The 26,495-nt window shown below is 46.1% G+C and overlaps 1 protein-coding gene across 2 annotated transcripts in view; it reads right to left on the reverse strand.

Annotated features, from left to right (window-relative positions):
• Positions 1–26,495, reverse strand: part of GDPD5 (glycerophosphodiester phosphodiesterase domain containing 5) — a 189,827-nt gene that overhangs the window by 100,730 nt on the left and 62,602 nt on the right. For both annotated transcript variants that reach the window (XM_068421281.1, XM_068421288.1), the window contains exon 2: positions 14,953–15,127. In XM_068421281.1, coding sequence (XP_068277382.1) covers positions 14,953–15,069 — 117 coding nt within the window. In that variant the 5' untranslated portion in view covers positions 15,070–15,127. The remainder of the gene's footprint in view (positions 1–14,952; positions 15,128–26,495) is intronic.

Here is a 26,495-nt window from a genome sequence, read left to right on the forward strand (position 1 = left end):
GAAGGTATTGTTGTAGGACTTCTGTTTCCCATTATATCAACATTTCTTCCCTTTCATAAACACATGGGATGGCAGCAGCTACTAAAAGCAACTGCCTATTTATTCTTCCCAAGTCTTTTATTCTCAATTCTGCATTAACCCAATAACAAAGGGATGAGGTTAAAGGACAATGTGTGTCTTTGGGCAGGAGAATTAGTAGAAATAAAGAAACACTGGGCAGGCTCAGCTCCATGCCTGGCTGAAGCCTAGAGAAAGTATTTCAATCCTTCACTCAACTGAGTTGTGCAGAGCTTCTTTAGCACAGCAGACACCTAGGCAGGTTTCTCCCAGATGATGCAGGACATGGGAGCATCTCCCCCAGCTGAAGTCTTACCTTCTCCCTCCAATTCTCCCTTTTCACCCCCCGAAGCATGCTCTCCTCCCCAACATTTGGCAGCCTATCACTATTTTGAAGTCTTCCCATCTCAAGTTTGCTCTGTCTCCCCACAGCAGCAACCTATATATCATCTTGCGCCCCACCATCTGCACAGCAACATCTCCCACCCATCACATCTGGCAAGAACAGGGCTCACCATCACTGCATCTTTCCTCCTGCTAGTAAAGTGCCAGCAGTCTCATGGAGCACCTAAACCCACTCATGCATCTCCTCTGGAAACTGATATACACCTCTAAGAAGGGCCATAGCTGCAGGACACCACCACCTTGGACCATCTGTGCTCCACTCGTGGCTTCACGGGAAGTTCAGCCTCTTCAGCACAGAGATATCTCTACATTCTTTTACCCCTTCCTTGAAGGCTGCTATTCACAGCCATTTAAAATTAATGCTAAAGTGGTGCCAAGTTTAAATTGTTCTTATAAATATCCAATCCACTGCTGAAAATAAAGAGAGGACACCAACAGGAGGCTGCTTGCAAAGCACAGCTCATCAGCAGTCCCCAAGCAGGGCCCTGTGTGAATGCAGCCTCTTAGTTTCCATCAACATCTTGCATAATTATTTTCAGCTATTCACAGTTTTGGTGTGAACAGCTGGCTGTGAGCTGGGAAGGGGCCAAGCAGTAGTGACAAGGAGAAGGAGGCTGTGTCCTAGGTGACAGGACAAGGGAACATCATCACAAGCTAATCCTGCTCCTTTTCATTTCCTCCATTTCATTCATTTACTCCCACTGGTGATAGGTTTCCTTCTCATCTGCCTAAACTTTGTGGTCATTTTGGACCCACAAGCATCCTTGATCAACTTCCACAAATTCTACTTTTATGAGAGGCAGGAAGAGTTCTTCTCTTTGGGGGGAAAAAAACCCTCTCTGTTGGCCAGTACACCCTCCCAGTGTGTCCAGTCACCCAGGAGGGACATACTGCAAAGTTGTTCTCCAAAGTTTTACGCTCTGTCACAGCACAACTGTCCTTGAATCTCTTCCAGGACACCTGGAAATCAGGGAAAGGCATTGGGAGAGTAGACTCAGTGGATTGGGAGACTGGCAAAGTCAAACCAAAAAAGCAGAGTAAATCACTCAAGTCCAACTGATGGGCAGCAAGGTCACACTTGCTTCCCTCTGTGTGAGAAAAATAAAGTTTCCTATGGAAAAGGACCCCAATTTTTCACCATCCTTGTTGAGATTAGAGAGAGGGCTTCAGACACCCAAAGAAACCAAGTCGTCAAGCTTCCATGATTTTGATATCACTTCACTTCTATCATTTGCTGTCTTCAAACTTCACAGACTTATGGCTCTAGATATGGGAAAGGACTAAATATCTAAGGAAATAGCAACACATCAAATTAACCTGCATTGGTGCAGCTACCAACAATGAAGGTTGCACTGGCAGGAGTACAGGTTCCCGTTGCCTCTTTTGAAAAACAAGTTATCCAATTAAATTTAAAGAGTCCAACTCTAGCACTAGCAGCAACTACACAGCCAAGAAGGAAAACATTTGTTTTGGAAAGCACGCAGAAAAACAGGTTCATTTTTCCACCCCTTTTAGAAGAAATTCAGTAAATATTCTACCTTGATGCTGTGCAAGCACTCTTCAGTGACATCTAAAACATCTCTATGTTGTCAACACTGTTTTGATCACAAATCCAAAACATGCACCATACCAGCTTCTGTGGAGGAAAATTAACTCTATCCCAGGCAAAACCAGCACAAGGGACTCACAGGGACAGCCTGGAAAGGCTCTCACCCTATATGCAGTGATATGTTAAACCACGAGTTGATTGAGCATCCAAGTCCCATCTCTCACCGAGCATCTTTCAAACTGGTAAGTGGTTGCACACCACTGTCTTTAGACTGGAAGGACATCACTGTACCCAAGTGCTCGGGGAAAAGCCCTGGCAAAACCCAACTGACAGCGCTTCCAGTTCTTCTTATCAAAGCTCAGGGTTGGGTCCAAAGGACCATGGCCCAAACCCCCCCCTCTTCCCCCGCTCTTTTTCCACGTCTCCCACCTGCCTCCCTTCCCCCTTTCTCCAGATGCAGCTCCAGTTCAGTGCTGGTTGTTTATAGCCAGAAACACATTTTGCAGATGCTCTGCAGTAAAAACCTTTGACACCTATAAAGCTTTATAAATCATAGGGCACATTAATCACCCAGCCTGAGCCCATAATCCTAACTCAGGCACAACAGTCAATGGGTTTTGCAGACTCCCTCCCACAGGCATTTTGCCTACATCAGGACTAAGCCAGAGATTTAGCATTAGTCAAACATCCTCACCCTGATAATGTGCAGCAAGTTATCAAACACTGTGGCTTTCCTGGGGTTTCAAGGACTTGGGATTTCCCATCCTTCAAACAAGCATTACTGAAGAAGGAAACATCTTTCACACGGAACAAGCAGGAATTTATGGAAGCCACAGTATCTGAAGTCAATGGCTGACTATATTGAAGAATGGCTTTGGAGGAAAAACACAACCCAAACCCTTTAGGCTGAAACTGTATTTATTGAATAGACTGTAATTTATAGTGCTGCTCAGCAGTCTGGCCTGTTGGTCAAGCCGTCATGAATATACCAGCTTTCTGGGCTTGTACATCCATGGTAGGATCTAGAGGTGAACAGCAATGGCCTTCTGCAGGCTCACCTAAGCAGGCAATAGCTTCGCCATCAGCCTTGCCTTCTGACAGATTCATCCTCACCTTTCTAGGAGCTGTCTGAGGATGTGGCTCCCAATGATAAGCAAGCTCCTGGCAGGTTAAGCCCAGTTTCTGAGGCTAGTACACCTCTCTGCTCCTTGCCAGTCTACCATGAGACTCCTGGCCAGCCTAAGAGAGGTCTTGCTCCTTCATGAAGACCAAAACATGCCGTTCCCAGATAGACCCAGTAATGCTCCTTGCAAAGTCTGGTCTGATGGCACCATGCACAGCAAATGCAATTCCTCTGCCTGTGTCAGCTCAGCTGACCACAGACCTGCTTGAGGGAATATGCAATGACAAGACAATAAGATAGAAGAGAGAAAACCCATCTTATATAAAAAAAAAAACGTTATAATTTGACAGCACAATGCCCCGTGTAAATTCAGTTCGGCCTTGAAGTCTGACTGCAGTCACACCTCAGACAAGATCTTCTTTAGCAGATGGCTTTAAGAAAAATTGGGAGAAGTCTTGCCTTTTCATCCTCTCCACTGTGGAATGAAATTTCCATCGCTGTCAAAGCTTTGAATGTGTTTTGGCACCTGAATCTCAACGTCGCTGAGCAAGACAACACTTGAATGGTGCCCGTGCTCCCAGGAGAACCACCTGCAACCCCAGACACAAGGAGAGGTCTGCACTTTTCCTTGACTCCCAGAGCCAAGAGAAACATTTTCTGAGGGAGCAAGACTGCAAACACAAACAGCACAACCCCTGCAAGGCAGCACAACCGCAATGATGACAAACCTGAGGGAGTTCAGTAAAACCTGCAGCAGAAGCCAGAGGCTGGGGAGGGTGAGGTGTCCACATGCAGCTATGTGCATCTCAAACCCCTTCCCTCCACAATCATTCACCTTGTGTCATCTCACAGCCTCCCTGAAAAACGAAGGGCTCAAAGGTGAATTTAAAGGATGTGTAAATCCCTGAAAGCAGGGTAGTTTTGCTTTCAATTCCAAGCATTGGGGAAAACTAAAAAAAAAAAAAAAGGAAAAAAATCAATATTTAATCCAATGATTGGATTTTCCTGCATTTAGCCCATCACTCCAACATAATCAGACGCATCCATTCATGGGGATTCAGCTCTGAATCACAGGCCAAGTCCAACGTGCAGCAGCATCCAACGCCTTAGTGCCCAACCTCAGATCAAACAGGTTTGCAAGAGCCTCTTTACACCAAAAACTCCCGTGTCCTCAGGTCTACGGTCATGAACGTTAACAAATTGAAACCACATGAAAAAAGGCAAATTCACCCATCCTCTAATAGTGGTTTTCAGCAAAGCGAGCAATTTTTGTGACCAGTGACCTTTGGCCATCAGGGAATTAGCACTGAACACCCAGCCCCAAAGCCTATAGTCACACAGATATATCATGCCAACGTGGCTGAGATCATCTGTTCAGGTCATTTAACAGCTCTTGCCAAGCGGGAATTACAAGGGTATTTCACTATAAAGTGAATTAATACACATATCACAGACACAGCACAGCAATCCATTATGTCAACAGATCACAGCTCCTCATTTGTCTTTTCACAAAAGGACCCAAAAAAGCCATCAGAAGCCTCAGTTCAAGGCCACACGATGTTTTTAACCAGATGCACCATCTTGAATCATTCACATTTCACTTTAAGGGAATAAATTTTAACAGCAAACGCCCAATTCATTAGGAAGAGTTTGATATCTCATTTACACTGGCTTGCAGCTACACGAGCAGCAATAGATATTTTAAAGGCAGGGACAGGCATTACAAGTATTAGATATTCCCCTCCCCACCTCTCCTCCCATATCTTTGCAGTTCAGACACCTCGCATTTATTTAAACAGAGGATTAGGAGATGCACGGTATAAAAACATCATCTCTGAAAGATAAGTGGCAGTGGGGTTATAGAGGGTAACACCACCAGCATAATTCACAGAATCACAGCTCCTCCAACGATGCTGCTGCTTTCTAGCAAGCGTGTTCAGCTGCCCCACAGGTCATAACAAACCCACTGCCTTCACCTCTCTGACCACATGCCAACCAGGGCATCTGCACGATGCATTTATTTAAATCATAAAGGGCAATTTGGTTTGTAATCTCCATTACAGCATCTCCCATTTTTCCTGCTAAGTGAGCCCTGCTGATGTTTAAGTGATGCTGCTTGCAGAAAGGACACGGAGATGCATCCAGCTCTGGGCATTTCTGTATTTCTCCACCACCCTTACACATGCCCCAGCAGTCCCCATCTCTGCTGTGACCACAACATACCCACACAAGAGCATGTTTTGATAGTTCAGCAGCAGCTGATGCACGCCACAACGCACAGCACTTATACCAATACCCTGGGGGTGTTGGTCCACGGCCAGCTGAATATGAGCCAGCAGTGTGCCCAGGTGGCCAAGAAGGCCACCAGCATCCTGGCTTGTATCAGCACTAGTGTGGCCAGCAGGACTAGGGCAGGGATCGTACCCGTGGACTCGGCACTGGTGAGGCCGCACCTTGAATCCTGGGTGCAGTTTTGGGCCCCTCACGGCAAGAAAGACCTTGAGGTGCTGGAGCGAGTCCAGAGAAGGGCAACGGGGCTGGTGAAGGGTCTGGAGCCCAAGTGTGACGAGGAGCGGCTGAGGGACCTGGGGGTGTTTAGCCTAGAGAAAAGGAGGCTGATGGGAGACCTTCTCGCTCTCTACAACTGCCTGAAGGGAGGTTGTAGTGGAGTGGGAGTCGGCCTCTTCTCCCAGGCAACTAGCGACAGGACAAGAGGACACAGCCTCAAGCTGCGCCAGGGAAGGTTCAGGTTTGACATTAGGAAGAATTTCTGCACAGAAAGGGTTATTAGGCATTGGAATGGGCTACCCAGGGAGGTGGTGGAGTTGACACAGTGGTGTTAGGTCAAAGGTTGGACTTGATCCCAGAGGTCTCTTCCAACCTAGTTGATTCTGTGAATTATGCTGGTGGTGTTACCCTCTATAACCCAGCAGCAGTATTGTACAGAATGGTTTGGGTTGGAAGGGACCTTTCAAATTCATCTAGTTCCAATCCCCTGCCATGGGCAGGGACACCTTCCACTAGACCAGGTTGCTCCAAGCCCCATCCAACCTGGCCTTGAACACTGCCAGGGAGGGGGCAGCCACAGCTTCTCTGGGCAACATGGGCCAGGGTCTCACCACCCTCACAGGCAAGCATTTCTTCCTAAGGTCTCATCTAAATCTCTCCTCTTTCAGTTTAAAACCATCCCCCCTCAGTCCTGTCACTCCATGCCCTTGTAAAAAGTCCCTCTCCAGCTTTTCTGTAGCCCCTTCAGGTACTGGAAGGTGCTAGAAGGTCTCCCTGGAGCATTCTCTTCTCCAGGCTGAACAGCCCCAACTCTCTCAGCCTGTCTCCATAGCAGAGGTGCTCCAGCCCTCTGAGCATCTTCATGGCCTCCTCTGGACTCTCTCCAACAAGCAAGGAAGCAGAAATTGAGGGTAGCTTGCTCCTTGCTGGATTGCTTTAACTGCTCTGTGCAATCACTTGTCAGGTGGTAGGAAGGGGTAGAGGGATGCATCAGCTAAGTATCTTCTGCCTTATAAAGATGGCTGTAGCTGGTCAATGGACCAAGAGAGCACCTTTGTATTATCCAGATTTAAAAAAAAAACAAACTAAAAGCAAGCAAGTGTTCAGTAACTCTTGCACTGCAGTATCCCACATGGTACACGCTGCATCAGGAGGCAATAGATCCACCAAGCCTTTTCTTCTCCAAGTACCAAAATCTGGATGATTGTCATGCAAACACTGGCATAGTCATAAACATCCAAGGAGGAATTCAGAGAGATAAGCCTCGAGGAACATTATCAGGGTGAACATCTCTCAATCTAAAGCAGAGCCCCTGAGGCCATTTTCAGTTGCTGTTTTGGCAACAGCCATAACTTCCAAGTCTCAGACCAGCTTTCCCAGCACAGGGCACAACGCGATGGGCTGCAGCATCCTCCTGTCTATTCCATCAGCCACTCCTGGAAACCCTCAAACTTTGGCCCCATCTCTCTTTCAAGCAGCTCACTCCAGTAACAGGTCAGAAATCAGTGCCCTCACAGCCAACTATCTGAGCCTTAAAGTTTCCTCCTTCAGCAGTGCTTATCTGCAAGAGCTTCAAGGCATCAACCATATCTGCTCTCAGTCTTTCTTCTTCCCCAAGCTGAGCAACGGCATGTTTGAAGTCATCACTTCCCAAATACTTTCTAAGAAAGGCTTGGCTAAACCCCCTGATAACATGTAATGGATTTCCTGGAAAGCACAGGCAGCCTAGACTTCTGTCTGGAAACCAAAGATAAAGGGGGAAAAAAAAATACAGGAGCCATCTCCTCTGGCTGCTGCTGGAGTAAGGACAATAGAAACCTGGAGATTTCTTGAATATCAGAAACAGGACAAGTCCAGTTTTGTCCTGGGGATCTTTAAAGGGTTTGAAAATCCCTTTTATCCCTATAATCCTTCCCTAACTTTAAGGTGTTGTTCCCATCTTTCTTCCCCCATCCCTTCCCCAACAGCCCAAAGCTTCCAAAGCACAGACAGCACAGTCCTTGGATCTGCTCGTCAACACTAAATACTCAGCCCTGTTTTATGCTGTTAATTCAAGGCTGGCTTTCACTGCAACCCAGGATGAAAACTGGGGGTGGTAGAATTCCATCCCTACAATCTTTTGGTTTGCTATTCTGTGGTTTTGAAGCTTCACCAGCCACTTAAGGACTTTCTGGTGCATCTTAAGTGGGTTTCTTTAGGTAAACAACCTACTGACATCCAGTAATGCTGAGCTCTGTTTCCCCAACTACACTTTAATGCAAGACCACGCACACAGTGGCTTCAAGGAGGACAGGAGGAGCAGCATCTGCTATATCCTCCTGAAAAGGTGCAAGAGCAAACAGGAGGGAGGAGGGATGATGGGCTCCAGCGATCTAATTCTTCACCCAGATCATTACTACAATGCATAAAGAGAAAAGCAGTTGGAGGGAGCACATCTGGCAGCTATAACAAGGAAATGCCACAAACTGAACAAAACCCCAGAGGCCCGTAATGTTGGGAAAGTCACAAGGCACCTTTGTGTATCCGAGGGGGGCTGGCCTGGCTGTTTATCACATGGACCTCGTGCATGGATCGCTTCAAGGTTTCTGAACAAAGTAGTAATGACAAAGTATTAGAAATTCTGTAAGCTGTTGCTATATGAGCTAATCAATCACCTACACAAAGGTCAGCCCTGCTGAAGGGCCACTTATAATATTACCCAGAGCCTGAATTTGCAGGCAGACAAGTTAAACCTGCAGAGAACGTAACCACGACCCACCAAGTTAGATGTGATTCCTGGTGGCATCGGCCACAGTGTCACACAAGATATTGTCCCTAGCTCCTCACCTCCAAACCAACAGGCAACAGCCAGTGCCATCAGGAAGCCCCCAAGTGCATTCAGAGAATCACAGAACGTTAGGGATTGGAAGGGACCTCGAAAGATCATCCAGTCCAATCCCCCTGCCAGAGCAGGATCACCTAGATCATATCACACAGGAAAGCGTCCAGATGGGTTTTGAATGTCTCCAGAGAAGGAGATTCCACAACCTCTCTGGGCAGCCTGTTCCACTGCTCTGTCACCCTCACTGTAAAGAAGTTTTTCCTCATATTTGTGTGGAACCTCCTGTGTTCCAGCTTGCACCCATTGGCCCTTGTCCTGTCAAGGGATGTCACTGAGAAGAGCCTGGCTCCATCCTCAGGACACTTGCCCTTTACATTTTTCTAAACATTAATGAGGTCACCCCTCAGTCTCCTCTTCTCCAAGCTAGAGAGACCCAGCTCCCTCAGCCTCTCCTCAGAAGGGAGATGTTCCACTCCCTTAATCATCTTCGTGGCTCTGCGCTGGACTCTCTCTAGCAGTTCCCTGTCCTTCTTGAACTGAGGGGCCCAGAACTGGACACAATATTCCAGATGTGGCCTCACCAGGACAGAGTAGAGGGGGAGGAGAACCTCTCTTGACCTGCTGACCACATCCCTTCTAATCTACCCCAGGATGCCACTGGCCTTCTTGGCCACAAGGGCACACTGCTGGCTCATGGTCATCCTGCTGTCCACTAGGACCCCCAGGTCCCTTTCCCCTACGCTGCTCTCCAACAGGTCTGTCCCCAACTTGTACTCATACATTCACAGGCACTGGGGAGAAGTGTCTATGTTCAGATGATTCCTGAGATTCAAAATTCATCAACGGTGGCCACCACCAAGTCATCTCACAACAGCTTGACTTCTGTGCCTCAGTTTACCCAGTTACAGAGGAAAAGAACCAAGCTGGCAGAGGGATTTAGGTCACTTCACACACTAAATATAGGAGGTTGTGTTGATTACAGGCTTTGCTATTTTGCCTGAACATTAGCAATTCCATTTCTTAACACTGGAACATTACACCAGGGAGGGACGGGCGGTATCTGGACAGTGCTGAGCAAGAACTGGTTGGCTTGGGAAATTCTCCATTCCCTCCCACTTCAGCACACCCATCTGCTGCAAAGGCCTCAGGTTACAAAGGTTGAGGCACTCTGCCAAGCCCTATTAAGTTTTTATTGCACTAAATCAAAGCAACCCCAGGAAAGTATTCATAACACTGCTCAGTATTTTCCCCAGCAAAGGTATAAAAGCCTGTTTGTCAAGAGGGATGGCGAATGAAGCAACACTCCTGGCTCAAGGTGCTTCCAAGGAACCTGTAATACCTAGCTAGTGCTGCTCTTTTATTGAACAGGTACCAAAGACCCTCAAACCATGATCCATCAGCACATAACACAGAATCACAGAATCAACCAGGTTGGAAGAGACCTCGGGGATCATTGAGTCCAACCATTGCCCTCACACCACCATGTCAACTAGACCATGGCACTAAGTGCCATGGCCAGGCTTTTCTTAAACACCTCCAGAGATGGTGACTCCACCACCTCCCTGGGCAGCCCCTTCCAATGGCTAATGACCCTTGCTGAGAAGAAATGCTTCCTAATGTCCAACCTGAACCTCCCCTGGTGAAGCTTGAGGCTGTGTCCTCTTGTCCTATCGCTGGTTGCCTGGGAGAAGAGGCCGACTCCCTCTCCACTACAACCTCCCTTCAGGTAGTTGTAGACTGCAATAAGGTCACCTCTGAGCCTCCTCTTCTCCAGGCTAAACAACCCCAGCTCCCTCAGCCATTCCTTGTAGGTCAGACCCTCCAGACCCTACACAGCAGCTCCTGAGCTCCACGAACCATGGAGCATCCGCTGCTGGATTCAGAAGAGTTGACAAACTCCAAGGCATTGCTCTGGGCTTGACAGCTCTTCACTGATGGGAGCAGCAAGCCTACAAACCAATAGCAACAAGGAAATGTCTCTGCTACAATTACTAAGTATTACTGTCAGAAGAGGATGGAGGCAGAAAGAGAAAGGTTGCAGCAGCTGATGGGAGGACCAGAGAAGCCATGTAGGACCAAAAGATGACACACAAGGACACATGTTCAGGGAGGGGACAACAAAAAAAGCAAGGACACTTGCTGGCACATAGAAATGAAGTCTAAATACAACAGTATGGAAATGTCACCCAACAGCAGTGCTGGAAGCAAGGGCTGCAGGAGCAGCTCTCCCAACACCAGAAGCTGGTGGGTACAAGCAACCAGCATTTCCAGCTCTTGGACCAGGTCCCTGTGCTGCTCCCATTAGCAACTAATGGGGATCTCCAAGACAAGAAGGAGGAAATGCCTTGGGTGTCAAACAAAGAAAAGAAGTTTTAAAAACATTAGGTTTGTGGGAGGCACAGTGGAAAATGCAGTTCTTGAGGCAGGAAGGCAAGGGCCAGCACTTTAAACAGGCTATGGTCATATATGCATCAGCCCTACAAAAGCCACACTGAAAGATAAGAGGGTTTTTTTCTTTTAAGATGGATTATGAACAAATTATGTTTTTAAGAATAAGAAAACACTAATGTTATACCCAAAATCCAACCCTGCAAACCCATGTTTCATTGACCAGCAGTCCTGACCACCTCCAAAGCTTTCAAAGAAATCCAGTCCTGAGCTTGAAGGTGCATCACATTAGTTCCAGTTCCCACCATCTTTCCAGGTTCTTAACAAGGATGTGGTTTATTAGATGCTCAGGTGGGATTAGAGCATTCAGAAAGCGGTGGGATTTCTGTACGTATGAGATGTCATCACTAATACTGCTCCCTTCACTCAAGACATCTCAGGGGTGTTCACAAGAGAAATGGGAGGAAGAAAAAAGACTGTACAAGTACCATGAAGTGCACCATTCACAGAGAACTCACAAAGAGACCTCCATTTAAATGTTGTAGATGACATTGAAGAGCAGAAAATCACAGGGATCTTGCAATTTCAGTTACCTGGGATCCAAAGCTGCCAATTTTTGGTTCATTCCCAGGTGATGATGGCCCTTCCTACTACATGTAACCAAACCAGGCACCTATTCTTGGCAATTTTCTAGAAGAAAAGATTATACAATGCAACCCATCAACATCTCCCACACAGATACTGATCCTGCAACATCTCTGGATGGATTTTAATAGATGCTGCAGCCTGGCCTGGACTCTCCCCAGGAGCAAGAGCTGTTCTGGTGTTGTAATACCCAGCAGCAGTTCATTTATTTTTGGGTGAGGCACACAAGCTGTGCACAGAGCATTGTGTTTATACACTGCTCTCAGCAGTGCCACTCTCTGTGTTTTTAATTGCTGGCAATCCATCAACAGCATCGTGGTATCTTGAAGCTACCTTGGAAGCTGCCATCTGAACTTCAGACCTTTAAAAGCACATATTGCAACTATGAGCCAAAGCTAATTTACCCACAGTTTGTGTTCAGGGCAATAGAGCCCTGTTAAGATGATGCACTGACTTCATAAGAACTTCCTTGGTTGGGTACCTGATGAACAAGCTGTAGTTAGATCACAAATTGCTTCCTCACACCAGTTACAGAGATTATAATGGTCTGAATCTCAGCAAGACCACTTCTTCTCTTTTATATGCCTTTCATTAAAAAAAAAAAAAAAAAACAAACATTAAAAATTTAAAATACATGAAAGGGGATCTTGACATTAAAGCTGAAGGCACACCATAGAAAAAGGAATTTTGCAACTTAAAAATTTAGAAAGGAGATCAAGTGTGCAGGTTGAGTGCCTTCAGCCCCTCTCTTCCATTCTCAAAAGGTCAGAGGAAAGCAAGAGATAGTTACAATTCCAGCAAGGAGTCTCCCAAAAAACTTAGAACTCAAGCTTACAATTAAAATTCTCATTTTCGTGTAAATTTTTAATGTGTAGTAGAAAGCCTGATCTGCATACATTTGGAAGAAAAGGAAAGGAATCATTAAAAGCCTGGCTGTTGAGCTGCAGCTCCCTTCAGAAAACAAACATTCACAGTCATCAGCAGAAGATGTTAAGGATGCAAGGTTGGGTTGTAAAATTTAGGTGAAGGCCTTTTATTCTAGAAAGTTTGATCTTTTAAAAAGAAAGCAGATAACCATGCTGTAGCCTACACTAAAAAAAGTTGCTCTTTGAATACGAGCCTTGCTTTTTGATCATTACCAAGTATAAACATCACATGTACATATTCTATTCCTTCCTTCCCAGGTAGCTCTAGATCTTTGCAAGACTTAAGACCTCTCAAGTATGCCATACGCCTTTTTATAGAAACCATGCTCAGGAAAACAGGTATTATACTATAATTGCCTCTACTCTGGCCTTGCAATGGCTGAGTTACTATAGGGTCGGATATAGGGCAATACAATAGGTATTATCATCAATATGCCAGTGCCTTTTTGTAAAGCAAATAGGCACCCAAGTTATAGTACGGTATTTTCCTGGCTAATCCCTTACAGATACACCTAAATATTGTGGCTGGAACACATCAGATGAAGACAATTAGCATATGTAAAACTTCCTATCCCCTTCCAAATCCTTGGGATCTTGGAAAGTTTTCCCCACACATCCCTTAAGTCCTCTCATGCAGACCAGAGATCATTAAACCCCAATGCTGGGAGTACCCTGTATGTTGGAGTAAGTCCATCCCCGCTTCAGAGCTTCACTCAACTGCAGAGAATGGAACAGGTTGCCCAGAGAAGCTGTGGCTGCCCCCTCCCTGGCAGTGTTCAAGGCCAGGTTGGATGGGGCTTAGAGCAACCTGGTCTGGTGGAAGGTGTCCCTGCCCATGGCAGAGGAGTTGGAACTAGATGACCTTCAAGGTCCCTTCTGACCCAAGCCATTCTATGATTCTATACCTTGGTTTTACACAGCCTGTAGCTAATTTTATACTTTCTTCTCTTGCTCCTGCAATAGCTATGTTTTCTCCATTTCAGCATTCGACAAAGTGGAAGTTGAGGCCTTGTGTAGACCTTAATAAGACCAGCTCAGAGACTGGACGTATTTTTAAGCCTAGTTCAGGTACTTTAAACACAACAAATTCTTTTCTAGGGCTACAAAAACAATTGAAATTCCAAGTACAACTGGAAGGCTGCCACTGAGATTTTTTGGTAAAATAAATTAGTGAGAGCAGAGCCAACTTTCACTCAAAAATTAACTCATTGGCAATTTTTCTATGGATTTTTAGCTAAGCAGCATAATGTTCTGGTTCATAAGGCATACGGAATAAGTCATTTTGTGTATTTAATTTTTATCTTGGCACACATGCCAAGACATTACATCCCACTGTTTCCCTGATAAAGTCTTAAAAACCCAACTACACCCTCCGCTACGGATGTGCCCGGCTATTTGCTCAAAGGAAACTTCTGCTGGCTCAGAAGCGGTCACTCAGACTGAGCTGCCCAGACTGAAAGAGGAGGAAAAACAGCACAAACATTTCTAGTTTGCAAAAGGAAATTTGTTTTACGCTGCACAAACACAAGACATGACTTTTCAATTCACATGGGAGCTCCTGGCCAAGCTGCACCACCAACAATCAATGCAATTCAGAACCAGGAGCACTTTTGGCATAGGATCTGCCACCCAGAAGTGTTTTCTCCTTAACAGCCTCTTTTCCAGAGGGGAAGCACTCCACAGCCAAGAAGATCCCTGGTTATAGACTTAAAAACAAAACAGAGAAGCTAACTGTCACCAAAGCAAAAAGCAACGAAAGGATTTCCTGGGAGCAGAGCCAGAAAAAAATAGATTTAAGTTTTGTTTTGTTGGGTTTTTTTTTCTTCTTCTTTAAGTAGTAAGCACACTAAAGAAACCCCAGGTAACATGAGAGTGCAGAAGAACACTAATACACAACCATTACCCAGAAGAGGTAACAGGGTGGCTTTGACAGCAGTTTTTTTGCACTTCTTCCTATAAACACATTAGGTTTCATGAGACCCCATCTTGCAGCCCCAAACGACAGAGAAGGCATAAGTCCAGCCTGGATTCCCTCTGCCAGAGCTCTTAAAAAACACATTTATCCAGGTAAGGGAAGAGTCACCTCTAACAGCTCCCCCATTTATCCCCAGCTAGTTCTCACCTCCTGCTGCCTTTCCCTACCTACAAACTTATTTTCACATGCACAGAAGCTAGAGACTACACAGAAATGCAGTTCCTACATATTCAGCCACAGAAACACAAGTACACCAATAAGACACAGAGAGCAAAACAGAAGTCTCCTCCAGTACCAAAAGGAAAGTATGGAGACATTTGGCCAAAGCCATACCACTCAATCCCCTTGAGAAGCATGACCAGCTACCCATGCCCATCTGCTACATCAACCACATGGTGAGAACTTCTCACAGACCTCCAAGCCATGGGGAGAGTGGTTTCCATGGTCTATCCAAGCCAACAACAACAACAACAAAATCAAGTATCCACCATGTTCAACCAAGATCCACACCCATCCCAAAGTCATCAGGAAGAGGCGACACGGTCAGCTACTCACCTTGGTGGTGTCATCATGTGACCGCTGGTACCGTTTCCAGCGGCAGCCGTAGATCCCCGTCAGACAGGACAAACATAGCTGCGGCTCGTAGTACTGCAGCGGTTGGTGTTTAACCATGCTCCTTCCAGCCCCTCAGGAGCGAGGTATCAGAAATCCATCAGGTCCTGGGAGTGCTCTTCAGCAAGAGGAGAAAAGAAGAGAGGGGAGGAGGAAAAAAAGAGAAAAAAAAAGACATTAAAACCACCAAGCAATATTTCAATAAATTTACAAGCAATTTAATAATTAACCATGTCTTCTGGCTATTAAGAGAGTAGGAATGATAATCAGATCTATTCCCAGCCCTGCCAACATCTCCAGCTTGTTACTCAGCAAGATGGAGAAGTTTAATTAGTTTGCAACTTTTATTTCCTTGTGCAGTTTCTCCCACACCACTAAAAGCAAATGTATTCATAGGAGTTATCAGTAAGAAAAGCCACACAAGGACAAGAGCAGTAGATGGATTACTTGCAGCCCAGATGATTAGATTTTTATGAATGATTGAAATGTAAAGAGCCATACCCTCCTCAAGCACAACCTTAAAATTGATTCAGAGACCTCTGCAAAGTTGAAACCCAGCCAAGCTAAATGAGTTTATCTTGAGAATCCTATGGAATCTACAGAACAGTCTCAGACGAGGAGCTAACTCTTCTCTGTACACTGGAAAAGGCAGATATTAACCTCTTCCCTTCAAGCACTCGCAGGGAGGCAGAGCTCGCTGTAGCCTTCACCCAGGAGAAAGATCATAGAAACACAGACTGGTTTGGGTTGGAAAGGACCTCAAAGACCATCTACTTCCAACCCCCCCTGCCACGGGCAGGGACACCTTCCACTAGGCCAGGTTGCTCCAAGCCTCATCCAACCTGGCCTTGAACACTGCCAGGGAGGGGGCAGACACAGCTTCTCTGGGCAGCGTGGGCCAGTGTCTCACCACCCTCACAGGCAAGAATTTCTTCCTAAGATCTCATCTCAATCTCTCCTCTTTCAGTTTAAAACCATTACCCCCTCATCCTATCACTCCATGCCCTTGTAAAAAGCCCCTCTCCCACTTTCCTGTAGGCCTTTCAGGTGCTAGAAGGTGCTAGAAGGTCTCCCTGGAGCCTTCTCTTCTCCAGGCTGAAGATCCCCTCTCCACCACACAGCATTCGCTCACAAAGCACCAGACTGACTCCGATGCAACTGCTCTATTTTCCACGTGTGGGAACATCACTGTTTCGAGGGAAAGTACTCCGCTCCATAATTACATGCTTTGTGCGTCACAGGGCGCTTTTTTTTTCCTTTTTATATTTAGATGCTCACTTTTGTCTCTGGTGAGATTCATATCGAGAACAGACCAAGTAACTGTACGCTCTTACTAATTCATAGAGTCAGCGTTCGGGGATGGGAACCTCAAAGCAAATGCTTGCCAGTCTGGTGGCGTCACGCTGCTCTCGGCCGTACTGAACTCCCACCGGGGGTTTTCCACAGGTTCCTGGTGCACTATGAGCGATGCTCAACAGCAGTTGAGCTTGCAAAGTGCTTGGCTGCCTCTCCAGAGCGTGCACAGTTGCGTGCATGATATGTGGGCAGTAAGGAAATCCCACTCTCTCTAGGGGAAATGTTTCATTTCCTTACACGCAGGATCCCCCCTGCTCAGGTCTTGCAAAAACCTATGACAGCAACATCCTCACTGGCATCAGCAAAGCGTGACAGGGCTTAAGGAGGTAACCTAGCCACCTAAGAGCCTTTCACTGTCACAAGGAAGCCTCCAAGAATTGGGTTGACTGTATTTTTCATTATAGCCAATGCATAAGGGGATGCTGCAGGCATTGCAAACACCGTGGCAGCGTCTAGAAGTGTTGAGGACACACAAAGCTCAACCCTTCCAGGTTCTGTCCTTCTTTGCATCCATTTACACTCTGTACTTCATGGTGACAGCCCTGTCCTGGCTTTCTATAAGCAAGATTCAGCACCCTGGAGGCAGACAGGTCTTGCTCGTTGGTTGTTGTGGTTTCAAAGCCCATCAGACTGTTACCATGCTGTCTCCAGAGCCCATAGGTCCTTTTGCCTTGATGATCAGAGGGCTGGAGCACCTCTGCTATGGAGAGAGGCTGAGAGAGTTGGGGCTGTTCAGCCTGGAGAAGAGAAGGCTCTGGGGAGACCTTCTAGCACCTTCCAGTACCTGAAGGGGCTACAGGAAAGCTGGAGAGGGGCTTTTTACAAGGGCATGGAGTGACAGGATGAGGGGGAACGGTTTTAAACTGAAAGAGGGGAGATTGAGATGAGATCTGAGGAAGAAATTCTTGACTGTGAGGACGGTGAGACACTGGCCCAGGTTGCCCAGAGAAGCCGTGGCTGCCCCCTCCCTGGCAGTGTTCAAGGTCAGGTTGGATGGGGCTTGGAGCAACCTGGTCTGGTGGAAGGTGTCCCTGCCCATGGCAGGGGGGTTGGAACTAGATGGTCTTTAAGGTCCCTTCCAACCCAAACCAGTCTGTGACTCTATGATTCCTCTTACCAGAGGAATTAGACACACACAAGATGTAGGATTGTCATTTCAGCAAACCTCTCCATAATGCTCTGGGTGCTGCTTGAGGCATTGACCCAGGCAGAGGACATTAGATGTGCAGGACTTGCATATCAGTTCATAGCTGGCCTGGATCCCCATGTGGTTTTGTCCATCCCCTCAGGGAGGACGTGCAGGACAGAGGCATAAACATATCCAGTCTGAAACAAGAGCTGTTTGCTGATCATGTCACCCCATGCTCTCCCAGCTCATCTGCCCCTCAGCACTGCTGTACCACCTCCATAGCCTCACGCTTGAGGTCACCTCCCGGCCTGCATTTCGTCCTTTCTCACACTATTTATAAAGCTCAGCATTAGTCAGCGCACAAATTGCCTCCTATCTTCAGCTTTTGTCTGCTTCAAGATTATCCCTACAAAACGAGTTTCCCATTCTGCCTCCCCCACGTCCCAGCAGCACACTGCAGGCAGAAACAACTGTCAGAATAGGACAGAAACTCCGAGGACATGCAGAGTTAGATGCTATTTAAGGGTCTTGGACAAAGGCATAATCTCTGTCCTGAAGATCCTAAGCAGCAAGTGACGTCCAAGATGTTGTGGGACATAAGCAGGACATAAAATTTATGCACAGCCTATTAACAACTCCACCGCCATATTACCATCCTGAAAACCTAGCAGGCTACAGTCATTAATTAGTTTTTCCTCATATTTATGGGGAACCTCCTGTGTTCCAGCTTGCACCCGTTGCCCCTTGTCCTGGCAATGGATGTCACTGAGAAGAGCCTGGCTCCATCCTCATGACACTTGCCCTTTACATATTTCTAAACATTAATGAGGTCACCCCTCAGTCTCCTCTTCTCCAAGCTGAAGAGCCCCAGCTCCCTCAGCCTCTCCTCACAAGGGAGATGTTCCACCCCCTTAATCATCTTCGTGGCTCTGCGCTGGACTCTCTCTAGCAGTTCCCTGTCCTTCTTGAACTGAGGGGCCCAGAACTGGACACAATATTCCAGATGCGGCCTCACCAGGGCAGAGTAGAGGGGGAGGAGAACTTCTCCCTTTCCACCTCTTCCTGTTTTAGTCATGCAAGGTAAGAGGGCAGACAGACCATCTCTATTTTTAAAAGCTTTGACCACATATTTTATTTGCTAGCTTACATGAATTGCATTGCAAACTCAAGCACTTCATTCTTCTAGGAAGCCCTAGCTGTTCTCCAGCCTGGACACCTGGAGAAGTGGTGCTCTATACCAGCCACGCACAGAGAGCGTCAAAGCTGGTAAACCCTGGCTTTTCAAATAGAAATCCAGTTCATCTGAAGCGGCAGGAGCCTCAGAGCAGAGCCTGTCCTTCAGAAAATAATATAAATTGTGTTATGGATCCATCATTCTGTTGGATCCAAAGCTGAAGCTCAAGCACTTATTAAGTCCCTAGCTGAAATTTCACAGAGCAACTCACAGGAGGCAACTGATAAGGCTGGGAAGGGAACAGAGTGAGTTTGGGCAAGCACCACAAGTTAGGAGGTGCATAAACAGTTCTCATCTCAGGGCTATCACCAGGATCCCTGATTCAACCTGTTCGAGATACAAACATCCCTCTCATGACTGCCCTATCCAAAGCTATCAGTTAAAGGCATGAACTTTGCTGCACAACTAGAGATAGTGGAGGCACTTTTCAAACAGCATTGCTTTAGTAAGGTACAAGTGCACTACAGAGATGGAGACAGACCAGCAATCAACCCTTCTCCCTGAAGAAGAATCCTACCAGGAACACCAACAGCCAGGGTAGATACAAAAACTTTGAGTTTATTGTCCAGTTCTGAAGAGCATCTACTAACCTCCCGCAGCATCTAATCCAGCATCTCCCAATCTGCTGGCAGAGTTCAGGAGGGTTGCAAGTGTTTTCAGTACAAAAGGGCAACCCAAAAGCACACCTGCCCACCAACACTATCACCAGAAGGCACTGCTGGAAGGTTTTAAGAGCAGCAGAATCCACTAAAAACAACCAAATGGATAAAAACTACAAGCAAAGGAAAACACAGCTGAAAAGGCTCCATAAGCCACCAAGTGAAGCTCCCACCCTGGTTCCTCTTGCTGAACCCCAACACGCAGGTCCTACGGGAGCCCATAGATTCAGGCTGCTCTCCATAAAAGTAGTCAGGAGAAGCACGAGGTGAAGAAATCCAACATGAGTTTTAAAAAAAGCCATTCCTAACTTCAATTGAATTGCATGAGGCACAACCTACAAGCCTAAAATCATTCCCTCTTCTCCATGAATGTCATGAGCAGATGCATAGAAGCTCACAACAGAAAGGAATGCTCAAAACACAGCACCCGTCCTCCCCACCACAGACACCTGAGTAGTAACAGGAGATGCAGGAAGAAACTAAAGCACAACAAGCAAGATGCTGCTGGAGAAAAATCACACTATCTGTCCAGAGATCCTTACTTGGCCAAGTTCACGGACTGAATACTTACTTCTCCTGCTTCCAGAAATTGATTTAATGGAGAGGAACAGAAAGTCCGTACCTTACAGTCACTGTTCCCATGACATCTACAGCTTTGAGGTAGAGAAAGCAGGCTATGAATGATTCAAACCTCTGCTGGTTAGCATTACATACAGAAATGAAAACAGGAAGCAAGACAACATACATTAATTATTCAAATTCAGCAACGCGCACCAAAAGGGGGGGGAAAATGAAACAGAAAACACAAACCCACACAAGCTACCAGCCTTGACTTTAAAGATGCATCATCTGCCAAAGGCTACAAACTTCTTAGAGATGAATAACTGAGTTTGCCAGCCAGCTTGCCCAGAAAGGGGGAGCAGGGAAGAGTCCATCTGCAAATACAGCAGGAGCATTTTCTGAAGGCTCCGGGATGCCTAATGAGCACACATTCCCTTCCTGAGATAGTGGGCTGTAGGTATCCGTTACAGCCTGTGACACATTATTCCTTTCCAAACAGCTTTGGAGCAAAAAAAAGAAAAAAAAAAGATAATTCAAGTTGCAAATTTAAAAGGGAAGCTCCCTGGGGAGATCTGGCCTAAAAAATTGGATTTTTATCTGTATGAGTTAACTCCTCCATCCCTGTAGCCTTAGAACAATATTCAGAAACCTGGAGTGCAGAGGGAACAGAGCAATCAGGACCAATTGTTAAACCACGTCAATGATGTCATTTTAGCAAAGGGAAAAGCAACAGCAGGAGTCCTGAAGTGCACTGGGTAAATAATGTCAACGAAGCCATGGCATAGCAGGTTTAATAGCATCTAACCCTTTCACAAGGCTTGGTACAGCCCAAGCCCTCCCCTCTAATCCCCCTTCAAGGTTTTTTTTTTTCTACCAACCCAGTTTCACACAGGTCGCACTGATCTTGTTCAGCATCTTGGGACAAATCTTTTAATAGCCCAGAGACAAGCAGCTTACTGCACACCCAGTGACACTATTGACAGCACTATTCTGAATGCCCACAAGGTTTGGGCAAGATGGTTTGCGGGAGCTGGAGGGAGAGACAAGAGCTATGGGCTCCTACCTGCCTTACCTTGACCCGCTACCTCCAGCCTTCTTCCAAATACCCTAGGCTGGTTCAGTACGATAAACACATAACACAGAATCACAGAATCAATCAGGTTGGAAGAGCCCTCTGGGATCATCGAGTCCAACCATTGCCCTGACACCACCATGGCAACTAGACCATGGCACTAAGTGCCATGTCCAGTCTTTTCTTAAACACCTCCAGAGATGGTGACTCCACCACCTCCCTGGGCAGCCTCTTCCAATGTCTAATGACCCTTTCTGAAAAGAAATGCTTCCTAATGTCCAACCTGAACCTCCCCTGGCAAAGCTTGAGGCTGTGTCCTCTTGTCCTATCGCTTGTTGCCTGGGAGAAGAGGCCGACTCCCACTTCACTACAACCTCCCTTCAGGTAGTTGTAGACTGCAATAAGGTCACCTCAGAGCCTCCTCTTCTCCAGGCTAAACAACCCCAGCTCCCTCAGCCGTTCCTCTTAGGTCAGACCCTCCAGACCCTTCACCAGCTTGGTCGACCTCCTCTGGGCTTGCTCCAACACCTCAACATCTTTCTTGAAGTGCAGGGCCCAGAACTGGACACAGGATTCAAGGTGCGGCCTCACCAGTGCCGAGCACAGAGGGACGATCACTTCCCTAGACCGGCTGGCTACACTGTTCCTAATAGAGGCCAGGATGCCATTGGCCTTCTTGGCCACCTGGGCACACTGCTGGCTCATCTTTAGCCAGCTGTCGATCAGCACCCCAAGGTCTCTTTCTGCCGGGCCGCTTTCTAATCACTCTTCCCCCAGCCTGTAGCACTGCATGGTAACTTCTTGCTTGAGCCTGCCAAGGGCTCCTAAATTGGATCAGTACATCTAAGAAAGAACCAAAACATAGCCAAGGATGCTTTAATACATGCTTATATGAATCCTGAAGTCTAAGGAGGTGCTGGAGTGTGCAAACCAGAGCACTTGGGGAGAGAAGGACACCTGTGGTCTTCTACAGTATCTCCATCTATCAAGACAGGGTTGGAAAGACTCATCAAATGGAAAGCTTTGGCTTTCCATGAGGAGGCTCCCATGGTTTCAGAAAGGCAGATCTGTTTGGAGGGCGCAAGGGATAGAGAATTGCCATCGCCGTCGCACCCATACTGCCACATGCTCCCCCCATATCTGGAGAGGCCAAAAGGCCATCGTAGCAGTGGGACACTCAAAAGCAAAGCAGGTTCCAAGGTACAATCTCTCAGAAATCAGGCCCAAGAAAAATTGCCCCACTTGCAACACAAATAAATGCAGAAAATATAGACTCCAAGGCTGTTTGAGATTTTTTTTTTTTTAGGTAACACATTTTAAAAGCGCTTTGACAGATTCTACTGATTTCCACATTAAAAGAAGTGTTTTTCCTCTCATTGGTGACTCATGGGATCACTGTTTATCAAGAATCTCCACAGAGCAATTTTAATAAGAGATGGAGATGTTGAAACTATCAAGCTAGTTACACTTAAAATCTTGTTAAGCAAATAATTACCTATACCGATTAGGTGAGAACATCACTGATAATCAATTATCCCTATTGATATTCTTGTAAGCCTTCTTGTCAATTGTTTCTCTGGAAACCCTGATTTTCCTAAAATACTCTTCTAAACAATAGAAATTAAGCTCTTCCGGAGCAACGCTTCCAGTTCTATGCGTGAAAAAGAAAACCCTTCTATTGCCCAGCCAGGACTGAAATGATTTAAAGTGTTAGAAGCAACTGATCTAAATTCTTGTGATTTTCACAGACTCTTCATGGTTTTCGTAGCAATTTTCTTTAATATACTGAACTCATCAAAACCAAAGTAATGCAATTTCACTTTCCCCGACTTGGAAGATGGAAATAGAAGAGGGACAATATTCCCATCTGTTTAATAACAGAAAAACTCTTACAGAGGGATGTTTGCTACGGCTGTTCCCACGGGAGGAAATCTATATATGCACACACACACTGAGCAGTGCTTTCCACATTTTGTTGGCCCAGACCCAAAACATCTCAACTTGCAATATCAAGATTTAATTTCAAGGCAGGAATGGTAAGAGAACACCCCAAAGCCATAAACAGCCTCAACTGCTGAGGTGATGCATTTCGGTGGTAGAAGGTGCCCAAGTAACGGCTGTGATGACCCCCCTGATCGCTGAAGACCTCTTGATGACCCAGCGGGGTTATTCTTTCCAACACATTGTTTATGCCCTGTTCTGGAAATTGGATTGGGTTAGGAGATCTCCCACCCACTGTTCCCAGGCTACGAACATTCAGTTTTACATAGATAACACTGAAAAGTCCCTGCACAAATAAAAGCAGCAGATGCACTAAGATGCCACTCACCCCATGACTACCCTATGACGCCAAAACCCGATGACTACATCCTAATCCAGAGTGACAGCCTGCAGAGCCACTTTGATTCACAAAGTCGCAAGCGATGACCCACATAGTCAGGATCTGGCTGACGTGTAGCCCCTATGGGTCTGACCTGTTGTTTATTGTTCTTAATTTTTTTTTTTTTTTAAAAATGAACGCTTCGAAACTAGGGCAGCATGTAGTTTGGGGGTTGTACACTTCCAGTTAATGAGAATTCAGACTTCAAAAGATAAACACTTCAAAGGGTTTACAAATGAAAAACTTAGACTTTAATCTCACTAAATAAATAAGCCCAGTACATACTAACGCCCTCTGCAATCTAGCTTCTTAACGTTTTCCACAAACTAAGGGCATACTGGGTGCCTAGCATTTTAAGAACAGTTGAAGAAGTGGCACAGGACACCAGAAAAACCCGTACAAACTTCTTGCAGGGCAATAAGCAAATGCAATCTCTGCTTTCTGCACAAGCCTTTGCAATAAAATCTTGGCACAGCTCTGAAAACCCAACATCTGCTACAGTCAAAACCACTGAGAAGAGCCAGGTTCTCTCCTACCCCCAAGCTAGGAAGCAACCAATACCAGTTACACAGATCTTTTTAATATTAGTAGGACCGTGCTGCATTTTTGTCTGTGATGGCAGTGGTGGTGGTCACACATTGCCTGATTTCAGGTTGTACCCGCTCTGGCAGGTCACAGCAGTCCTTTCCTACAAGCATGCCCCCAAGGAGATCACATGTTTCAAACTTAGTCCCGGTGAGGAAATTCCTCATTTAGTTCAATTTCTATCTAAACAACGGTTTGCATCTGTATATCCTCAGAAGACAGCAGGAATAAGGTTCTGCAACGACCTCAGGTGCCAGCTATGATGTCCAAGACAAAGATCAACCTGCTTGCTTTGTCTTGGCAAAGACCACTAGGGATGGACAAGGCACAAACAATCCAGTTCACGGTCAGGTCAGATTCTTCTTGAAGAAATATTCAGAAATGGACACCTAGCTGGTAACAGATAAGAGTTGACAAATAGGTGCAAGGAGCCCCGTGAGCTGTGCCCTCCTGGTTTCTAAGTGACTTTTCACTGGAAACCAGTGCAACAACTTCACAAGTTCTCCTTCATGCTCAGAAATTAGAAAGCTAACAGAAAGTTGGACACAGACAGAAAAGTGGTGAGGACACTCGACACATTTACCTGGGATGCTGTCTTGTCTAGACATAGCTCCAGAATCAGAGGAACAAGAAGTAATGCAGACCAAAGATTTCTGCGCAAAGGAGACCAAAGTCACTTCAGACAATGAAATAACAGGTGATAAATAAGACATTCAACATCTCCCAGGCTTCCCTAGTTGGAAAAGTCCAAAGAGTACATGTTGCTTGCTTTGGAGTTTAATGATTGATTTTTTAAAGCACAACAGCTCTAAGAGCAGGCTAATGCAGCAGAGACCATCTTCCCAAGCCTCTGCTTCACGGTTAGATCCAAGTAGCCAAAACACAAGCACTGCTCAAAGCTTTTCTTGCCATGGGGGTAGTTCCTCTGCAATAAACCTCTGTGGCTAACCAAGAGTGAGCCACAGAGCTCAAAACACAGCTTCCCTTTTGCCTTGTTCGGCTCATCTCCTCTATGCTACTCCCTACGTTTAACAGGCCCTGCAAGGCCTATCTCCCACACCTCCACTATTCTTAAAAATAAATAAATCTTAAAAAAAAAAAAAATTATCAGGTGAAACCACAAGCAGGTTCTGAAGTTACTGGAAGAAGCAGGCAAAACACAGATGGGACATGAAGACTTTTTATTAAGAGGAAACAGAGAATGCTTTTGGTCCCCTCTGCCAAAGACTTCCTGGCAACCCAAGTATGAAAAGAGTTTGTTCTTCTGAGGGCTGGTGGAGACAGGGGCAACAACTCATGAATTGCTCACATCTGCAATTCTAATGAGGTTCTTGCCTTTTAGAAGTAACCAAGAGAAGTTTTAAGCAGCACAAGAGGTGTAAAACCCCATTCTTCCTGGCAGAGAAAGTCAACTGTTAGCCACTCCAGAGACAGATAGCTGGGGGGAGGTAAAAGCACCCAGATAAGCTAGAAAAATTGTACTAAGTGACATGGATAGAGCTGATCCCACCTGAGGGTAGCTGGTGGATCTGTCAAAAGTCTGCTTCCAGCTCTCTGAATCTATGCCATAGGGGAGGCCCAAGCTGGGATGCCCACAGGAGGACATCTCCTGTGCTTGACAAATAAGGCCAGCAAACGTCAGGTGAGATAGGCCAGTGTTCAGCAGGCACACAAACATTTATGTTACAGCAATGGAATAACGATGAATTCAGTCATAAGCAAAGCTGAAAGGGAGGTCCCAAAAAAAAAAAAAGAATAGAAGAAAGATTGATAAAAGCAGTAACAGCAACACCCTGAATTCCCATGCCAAGGAGTTAATTAGTCCTATAAGCACATTTCCTTTATATAGTGCTTTCTGGCTGAGAAAAGCTGTGAGTCTCAGTGTTGCATCAGGGTCACTGACCACGATTAGAAATGTAAACAGTTTTGTGTGAAAGGCCACAGCAGCCCAACTGCTGCACGATCTTTACACTGTGAGAGAGTATACCCCAACTCTACTGAGCCAGCACTCCCTAAGCACATGCTAACTTCCAAGCTAGAAACTGCCAGGAAACCAGTGGACTTTAGCAGACACTAAATTTCAGTTTTACTGTCCAAGAACAAGCCAACTAGACTTTCCAAGAGGGCCTTGCCTTGAAGGAACTGCTCGGTGGCATCCAGGAGGACCAAATAAAAAGAGGTCTAAGCGTGCCTTTTTGTCCTTCAGAAAGATGGGCTTGACACATTGAACAGTTCAGTTGGGCACCAGGAGTTGCTCATGTGTTAAATAGTAAGAGTAACGAGGACATCCTAGTGCTGCTCAAAATGAGGGCTCTGAAACCCTTAGCCAGATCAACCAGAAGAGATGCCAGTCACTGTGCTAAAGCTTTCCTGCATTCAAGTAGTATTCCAGCTAGCAGGGAGGGTGGTGCTTGGGGAGAGGGAGGGCAGCATCCAGGAAGCAGTCGGGAGTTTCCACGTTACAACAGCCAACCATTTATGCCACTTCCAGTAAACAGTGGAGAGACCAC

The sequence above is a fragment of the Nyctibius grandis genome, chromosome 2 (genome assembly GCF_013368605.1).
Source record: "Nyctibius grandis isolate bNycGra1 chromosome 2, bNycGra1.pri, whole genome shotgun sequence".
In the NCBI taxonomy this organism is placed as follows: Eukaryota; Metazoa; Chordata; class Aves; order Nyctibiiformes; family Nyctibiidae; genus Nyctibius; species Nyctibius grandis.